The 8364-nt window shown below is 58.5% G+C and overlaps 1 protein-coding gene across 1 annotated transcript in view; it reads right to left on the reverse strand.

Moving 5' to 3' along the window:
* SLC2A4 (solute carrier family 2 member 4) overlaps nt 1–5276 on the reverse strand; it is a 6657-nt gene extending 1381 nt beyond the window's left edge. Inside the window, exons 1-11 of the mRNA XM_006151823.2 lie at nt 5002–5276; nt 3667–3783; nt 3383–3555; nt 3170–3294; nt 2699–2814; nt 2435–2597; nt 2145–2332; nt 1654–1758; nt 1403–1504; nt 699–902; nt 1–232 (exon numbers count right to left, since the gene is read on the reverse strand). Of these exons, the coding sequence (XP_006151885.1) occupies nt 29–232; nt 699–902; nt 1403–1504; nt 1654–1758; nt 2145–2332; nt 2435–2597; nt 2699–2814; nt 3170–3294; nt 3383–3555; nt 3667–3783; nt 5002–5034 (1530 nt within the window). The 5' untranslated portion in view covers nt 5035–5276 and the 3' untranslated portion in view covers nt 1–28. The remainder of the gene's footprint in view (nt 233–698; nt 903–1402; nt 1505–1653; nt 1759–2144; nt 2333–2434; nt 2598–2698; nt 2815–3169; nt 3295–3382; nt 3556–3666; nt 3784–5001) is intronic.
* Nucleotides 5277–8364: the final 3088 nt, after the last annotated feature.

An 8364-nucleotide genomic window follows, 5' to 3' on the forward strand; every position in this document is an offset into this window, starting at 1 on the left:
CCAGGCTCTCCTACCCCTGCCTGGCCCCTCAGTCATTCTCATCTGGCCCTAAATACTCGAGTTCCGTGCTGGGTTTCACCTCCTGCTCTAAGAGAGAGGGTGTCCGGCGGAAGGCGGCTGAAATCTGGTCAAATGTCCGGCCTCGGGTTTCAGGCACTTTTAAGAAGGTGAAGATGAAGAAGCCCAGCAGGAGGACGGCAAATAGGAGGAAGACGTATGGGCCCATAGCGTCCTGGGACAGGTGGAGAAAGAGGCGGTGACGGACTGGATGGGGGCGAGGCGGGGAGGAAAGGGCGAGTCAGGGACTAAAGACTCCAGCGGAGAGCAGGTGGCTCCGTGGAAGGACAACGGAGGTGACCAGGAATGAGAATTTACGCTGAAAAAGGGACACTGTGAAACCCAGCTCTCCTTTAGCTTTCCTCCCTCTTCACCGCCCTGAGTCACTGCACTCGGCAGATTGCCGGCCGTTCGCGTGCTAGGGAGGTTTACGACTTTGTTCCTGGCTGAGATATGCTGCTGGTCTGTTCTGAAGATCTACTAGTTCATCTCCCTTATTTCCTTTGCTGGTGGAGTAGGTGACCCACCAAAGTGATCCAAAGACCACTTGTGGGTTGGGGAGACCCTGGCTGGAGAGCAGTGAGCTCGCCATGAGCAGCTGGCCCTCGGCGTGGCAGACTGGGGCAGGGTGTGAGACCTACCGCGACATACTGGAAACCCATGCCAATGATGAAGTTGCACGTCCAGTTGGAGAAGCCAGCCACAGCCATGGCCGCCGGGCGAGGCCCCTGGCTGAAGAGCTCTGCCACGATGAACCAGGGGATGGGACCGGGGCCGATCTCAAAGAATGCCACAAAGCCGAAGATGGCCACGATGGAGACATAGCTCATGGCTGGAACTCGCTCCTAGGGGCCAGGCGAGGAGAATGGGGAATCCAATTCAGGCTTTTCTGGATCTTCCCTCGCCCTCAACCCAATCTACCCCTTCCTGCAGCTTGTGGGGGGCCTGCCGCCCTGGTTAGAAGCGGGCTGTGAGCACTTCTGAACACTCAGGGGCTGCTGGGCCCTTGAGCAGAGTGGAGGCAGAGGGAGCATGTGGCCTCAGCTCTTCGCTGATCCTGCCTTGGCCCTAAAGCTGGTCCTTAGGAATTATACCTGAAGCTTGCCAGAGGCACTCTCTCCTGGCTTCTACAGTTGCCCCCAGGCCTCAGTGCAGCGTGAGCTCCCCCAGAGCACAGGCCACTGCCCCAGAAGACTGGAGCCAAGCACCCCTGGGCCTGGCACACAGGCTGGCCTGAGGTTGGAGGTAGGGCGTTAAGGAGTATCCCTGGCTGGCTGGTCCCAGAGCCCCTTGGGGCTACTCCTGTGGGATGAACTGCTGGCTTCCTCCCTGCCCCAGGCCTCACCAGCAGAAGCAGAGCCACAGTCATCAAGATGGCGCAGCCGCACATGCCTGCCAGGCCCAGGAGATGGAGGGTCCGACGCCCAGCCCGCTCCACCAGGAGCACCTGTGGGGAGAGTCAGGGCTCGGGAGGTGGCCTTCGGGACGCAGGAAGTGGGAGGGCTTAGGAGGATGAAGGCAACCAAGAATAAGACCTATGGGGCACCCAGGGATGTGCGGTCAGGGGTGCGTGCCATTGCAGAGGGGAGCAGTTACCGAGACCAACGTGAAGACTGTGTTCACCACACCAGCTCCTATGGTGGCATAGGCTGGCTGCCCTACCCCTGCCGTCTCGAAGATGCTGGTTGAATAGTAGAAAACCTAGTGGTAGGGAGAAGAAAAGGCAAAGGAGGGGCATCACCGCCTCTGCTTCAGCCACACCAAGCTGGGCCGACTGAGTCTTTTTCAAATTTTTGTTATAGGGCATGTGTGCTTGTGGGAGATGGGGGGATGGCCACGCTGCAATCCCTTCTCCTCCATTCTCCTCTCAGGATTTTGGGCACACACGCACACGCGCCCAGAGTGATCTTCAAGCCCCTGGGTCTGAGACTTGAAGCACGTAGTCAGCCACGTGGAATCCAGCTGCCTTAACCTCCACAGCATCTGCTGGTCCCTGGTCCTGAGTTTTAATGGCAGGGCCTGACCTCCCCCCTCCCCTTGGGGAGGCACCTGGCCCATGCCCTGCCTGGAAGCTGCTCTGCACGTACAGCGTTGATGCCCGAGAGCTGCTGGCTCAGCTGCAGCACCACCGCAATGATCAGGGGCTGCCGGTGGGTTCGGCTGCCCAGGAGCTGGAGCAGGGACAGTGGGCGCTCACGCTCCAGCTTCCGCTTCTCATCCTTCAGCTCTGCCAGCGCTTCAGACACATCAGCCCAGTCTGTCAGGCGCTTCAGACCTGGGGGCGGGGAGGGTCAGGCCTGAGGGGGCCTGAGAGAAGGCCAGGTGCTACAAGATGGGTGGACTCATGGGCCTGGGCTGGACTGCAGGGTGAGCTCACTCTTTCTGGCAGGCCCCTCCAGGTTCCGGATGATGTAGAGGTAGCGGGGGCTCTCAGGGCAGAAGGGCAGCAGGGCCAGCTGCAGGAGGGCGGGTAACACTGTGATGCCCAGGAGCAGTGGCCACAGGGTGGCCGTACCCAGCATGGACTCCAGGCCCAACACCTGTGGGCAAGATTGGCCAGGAGGGCAGGTCACAGCCCTGCTGCCTCACCCTGGAGGCCCACCCTATTACCCAGAGCCCCCATGAGGCCAGGCCCAGTCACCTGGGCGATCAGTATGCCAATGACGATGGCCAGCTGGTTGAGCGTCCCCAAGGCACCCCGCAAGTGAGTAGGGGCAATTTCCCCGACATACATGGGCACCAGCCCTGACGTCAGTCCTGGAAAGAGGGAAGAAGAGAGGGCTGAGCGCAGTGCCCACTCCCACCTAAAGTCCCAGGAACGGGGGTCCACAGGTGAGGTGTGGTTGGGGCGCTAGACTCCCGCATGCCAACCACGGCTCAAGTCCTGGACCTGGCGGCTGGCTTCCTCACTTTCCCTCTCTCTCTCTGTCTCTCTCTGATCAAATTAAATAATAATAATGAATAAAATAAAATAATAATTCTAAAAAAAAAAAAAAAGAGGAAAAGGATAGAAAACCAAAACCCAAACAAAACAAGAACAAAAATCCCAGGCCCGGAGAAGGAAAGCACGGCCTCGGCACGGCCTCGGCAGTGCTGTGGAGCCTGTGGGTACCTGAGTAGGCGCCGATGAGGAACCGTCCGAGAATGAGCATCTCGTAAGAGGCAGCAGCCTTAGCGAGGCCCATGAGGACGCCCCCGAGAACTGCAAGGGCATTGTTGACCAGCATCGCCCTTTTCCTGGCAGGCAGACAGGGCAGGCTGTGAGTGGTAGGCACCTGTGCCTGGCTCCCTTCCCGTTCCCCTGCCCTACCTTCCAGCCCCATACCTTCCCAGCCACTGAGAGACGATGCCAATGAGGAAGGAGGAAATCATGCCGCCCACAGAAAAGATGGCCACGGAGAGAGCCCAGAGGGTGGTGAGGGTGCCTGGCGGGATGGAGCCGGGTCCCTCAGGTCCCTGCCTCCCCAGCCACGTTTCATTGTAGCTCTGTTCAATCACCTGGTGGGACAGCACAGGTGTGATTCCCTGTAGACCCTCTGCCCCCCCACCCCCAGGTCCCCCGGCCTCCCTGTCCAGGCACCCTCATTCTGCCGGGGGCAGGCCCCTCACCTTCTGTGGGGCATTGATGACCCCAATGTTATAGCCGAACTGCAGGGAGCCAAGCACAGCAGAGAATACGGCGAGGACCAGGGTCCCGGTCACCCGCTGCCGAGGGGGCTCTCCGTCCTGGACAGTCCAAGCAGAGAAGCAGCATGTCATGTGGAGCCATGCTCTTCCTTCCTCCAGGGGCCCTGGGCCCAGCTGGAGCCTGAAGATGCTGGGTTCCACCCCACATGCCGGGTGAGGGAAACTGGGCCATATTAGGAATTGCACGGAGAGCTCCATGTAAACAGGAGCACACACAACCCCACGGCAGCGGGGCTCTGAGGAGAAACGGGATGGCTGAGGCTACGAGGCAGAGAAACGTTGAGGACTTAAGTCTCAAAATTCCTCTGTGACCTTGGGCAACTCACTTCTCCACGCGGGACCTCGGTTTTATCTTCCCAGACTTGAGAGTGATTTGCCTTGCCCTGCCTACCTGTCAGGGAAAGCCTTGTGAAAATCAAAACCTTGTTCAAGGTATCCCAGACAGGGCCGGTTTAGAAACTGACAAGCGCATTACTGTCCTCGCTACTGTCCTCTTCCTCCTTCCCCCATCGGGTTTCTCTGGTCGGTGCCAGGAAGCCCCCATTAGGTCCAAGAAGGCCAATTCCGAAAAGGACATCCCGGTCATTCCTCCAGGGATGGACGTCTGTGTCTCCGCCCCCGCCTCCCTTCCCCCTTTAAGCTCTGATCAAGGGCTGGGGGACACCCCTGGGTTTTTGCGGGTGGGAAGAGGGCGGGAAGGTGGAGTGAGGGGCGGTGGCGGGGATGGCCACTGCTCGCTGGCGGCACAGACTGTCTCCAAACGGAAACCTGAGCTGAAAAGGGGGGGCTGACGCTCCCCTCTGTCCCTCCACCAACTGTGGGGCCAAAGGAAAGTTCAGCGTCCTGGAGGGAGGCCAGGAGTGGGGGTGGGGGCCCACGGAGAGCCTCTGGTCCTCGAAACACCGCCCGCGAGCCGGGGCAGTGGGACGGCTCCCGGAGCCCAAGACCCGCCTGGATTTGTAATATATCCCCAAGTCGGATCGGATGGAGGGCAGGGTGTTCCCGACTCCTGCGCAAGCCGCCGCGTACAGAGAAGGACGAACCCTGGACTCGCAGGATCCAGTTCGTGCCCCCGAATGGCCCCCCAGTCCCATTCTGCCTCTTGACAGGATTGGAATCCGACAGTCACGGGTTATCTGGGCCGGGTATAAATAGCCAGTCCCCCACCTCCACCCCCTGTGCCTGCGCAGGGACCGCCCCCTAGCTGACCCCCACCGCGACCCCAGGAAAAGCAGGACCCCACATGCCGAACCCTACTTCAGAGCCGATCTGTTGGAAGCCTGACGGCATCGTGTCTTAGAAGAGCTGGAAGCGCAGGGCTGCGGTGATGCGAGGCGACTGGGGGCGTCTGTGGCCGCGACCTGGAGGGCAGAGGGCGAGGGGGCTACGGGGGTCCCGGAGCGACGACCGGAGGGCGGGCCTGATGGGACCCACAGCTACGAGCAAAGGAGCCTGAAAGCAGCGGGGCTCCCGGGGATCTGGCGGAGCCCGGCTTGGGAAAGACACGAGGAGCCTCGCCACCTCGCCCCCGCCTCACGGGGGCCACGCCCTCCACAGTCATTGGCCAAGGGACCCAAACTCCACGGGCCACCCGACCTCCCCGGGGTTTAAACTTAGCGGAGCCGCCTACCCAAGCCCCGCCCCTCAGCGCGCCCGGGACGCGTCCCCTGGGTTCCCACCAGCCTGGGACGACAAGAGAAGTGTCCTTGGAGCAAAAGGCGCACCAGACGATTGGAAGAAGTGTCTTAATGTCTAGCACCGCGGGTCGGGACAGTGGGGTCTGGAAAGAGGGGCCGGGCCAGGGATTCTTGCCCACGTGTGCGGGAGTGGGGACTCCAGCGGCTGGAGGCCGAGCGCGCGAGCCCGCGCGGGGTGCGTGAGGAGCAATGCCCCCAAGTGACCCGGGGCGGCTATTTTTAGCTCCCATGTTAGGAGCCGCCAAATGTCAGGTCCCGGGTGTCCCGGCCTGTCCTGGGAGGGAGAAGGGAGGGAAATAGAGCCTTAAAGGGTCCGCGACATGTTTCCCACTCGGGAGTGGCGCTGGGGACCGGGAAATTCAGTTCCTAGTGGGTCCAGTGGCTAAACTCCGTAGTCCTGTCTTTCCATGCAGCCCTGCTCTGGGTTCTGCCTATCCGGTCCGTCCCCTACACACATTCCCAACACGCGTTCCCGGAGGCGGCCCCAGGGACAGGTGGTGACGCCGACCGCCACCATCCCCGAGGTCCCTGAGCCGCCACGCATGTGCTGGTCGCGTGGGCCACACACACTGGGGAGGCTTGGATCCGGTTTGGAGCCTCACGTAAATTCTGGCCAGCCCAGAGGGCACGACCTAGGGTCTGCGTGTCCAGAGAGAAACCGGACGCCCGGAGTGCAGAGAGCACGAGTCTCGGAAGTGCGGGGCTCTAGTGCCACCTGGAGGGAGAGCGAGGAGCCGCAGGGGGCTGTACCAGGGTAGTCGCGGCCCCAGCCCCTTGCCCGCCAGCTCCCTAAGAAAGGCTCAGTTAATCCCACCCAGGCCTCTCGGAGACTCCAGATCCAGGTGCCCAGTTACGCCCTGGCTGGGGCAGGGCACAAGGCCAGCAGGTCCAAACCTGCACCTCCTCCTCACTTCCTTATCACAGCCAGGGCGCTGCCCAGTCACCCCTATGGCAGAAGTCAGGTCTGATTTTCTCCTTTCCTGCTCGGCCCCTCTTTTATCCACTTAGTTGCCAACTGGTGTTTTGACCTCCTTCTGAACTGTCTGACTTTCGCCTTGTTTCCTCCACCTGGACTCCTGCCAGTTTAGTCCAGCTCACCAGCACCCTGACTGGTTTTCTGACTATTTCCAGAAGTCTACCCTCATTGCTCTCACTCTTAGACCCTTTGTTGTCCCCACTCTCAGGTTTGAACCTTTTTCCTGAGTGAATGAAACCTGACTTTCCTCTCCTCTCTCACTGCTGCTGCTTCTTCTTTTTTTATTTTCTTTTTGGAGAGGTTTTTGCTATAGGGCGCGAGCGCTCGCTAGAAAAACAGAGAGAGACAGAGACAGAAAGTGAGAAATCACCCCCCAGGGGGCATGGCCATGCCATAATCTCTTCTCTATTTTCCTCTCGGGATCTTGGGCAGGCACGCGCATGTGCCCAGTGTGAGTTTAAGACACTAGGTCCGGGACTCAAACCGCAGTCGACTACATGGGAGTCCAGCGACATAACCATTACACCAACTGCTCATCCCTCTCACTGCTTTTTGTACCCAGACTACACTGTCATTTTACCCCTTCCTGGTGGCTTTGCTCACCAGTCCCCACAGTCTGAAAAGGCAGAGGACTCCTACTTATCCTTCAAACCCCCTGCACCAGGGCGGGCCTTTCTCAGCCTAGCTCCGTGTATATGGTAAGTAACCTCACATACAGCATCATTTCTTTTTCTTTTGTAGATAAGAGTTTTGCTAAAGGGCACGTGTGCTCACCAGAGAGACAGAGAGATAGAAAGTGAGAAATCAATCCCCTGGGGGGATGGCCACGCTGCAATCCCTTCTCCTCCATTCTCCTCTTGGGATTTTGGGCACGCATGCACACGCACCCAGCGTGAGTTTTAAGCCACGGGATCCAGGACTCAAATTGCAGTCGGCTACATGGGAGTCTAATGATGTAACCATTGCGCCACCTGCTGGTCCTAGCATCATTGCTTCTTCTCCATACTTGAGAGTCAAGGGCTGCCGTGCACTCATTTACACACTAAGCACCCAGCCTAGGGGCAGGCACACAGTAGCTGTTGAATAAATGAAATGAGGGTCTGTTGCTTATGACTGAGAAGGAGTGGCAAACACTTTTTTTTTTTTTTTAAATGAGGAATGAGCCAGCAGGTGGCATGGTGGTTAAGGTGCTGGGCTTGCACATGGTCGATCTCAGTTTGAGTCCCTGACCTGGTGGCTTGCTTTCTTACTTTCCCTCTTTCTCTCTCTCTCTGTCTTTCTCTGGTGAGAAAGATTATATATATAGCTATATATACCATATAGCAAATTAAACAATAGTACTACTAATACATAAAATTAGATAAATAATTAATAACCAACCTGCTGAAGGGACGTGGATGAAGAACTGAATTCTGGACATTGCAGAGAAACATTTATGAATAAAAGGGAAAAGGAGAGATTGATGTGAGGGCAAAGAGAGACCTATCAGGATGGGGAGAGGAGAACCGGGATGCAGGAATACCACGAAGGGAGAAGGCACGGTGAGAGGGAAACAGAGAAAGGGGCCCAGAAGAGGAAAGGGGGTGGAAGGGAGGCCCAGGCTGGGGCAGATGAACAGGCAGTGCAGTTAATGGGTGCAGAGCTGAGTCAGGCAGTGCAGTTAGTGGGTGCAGAGCTGACGTCTAGCACTTCCGGTTCTGCCCTGACGCTTGGAGTAAGGCACCTTCCATTCCTGTTCTCCTTTCTGATGCTTCTCAGGGACCCTCCTTGGGGTCCCTCAAGAGAGGGCTGGCCTTGGGAACCAGCAGTTAGCGTAATGGCTATGTCGCTGGACTCCCACATAGTCGACCACGGTTCGTGTCCCGGACCCGGTGGCTTAAAACTCACGCCGGGCGCGTGTGCGTGTGTGCCCAAGATCCCGAGAGGAGAATGGAGAAGGGATTGCGG

This window comes from Tupaia chinensis, unplaced genomic scaffold (assembly GCF_000334495.1).
Source record: "Tupaia chinensis unplaced genomic scaffold, TupChi_1.0 Scaffold000330_1, whole genome shotgun sequence".
Classification (NCBI taxonomy): domain Eukaryota; kingdom Metazoa; phylum Chordata; class Mammalia; order Scandentia; family Tupaiidae; genus Tupaia; species Tupaia belangeri.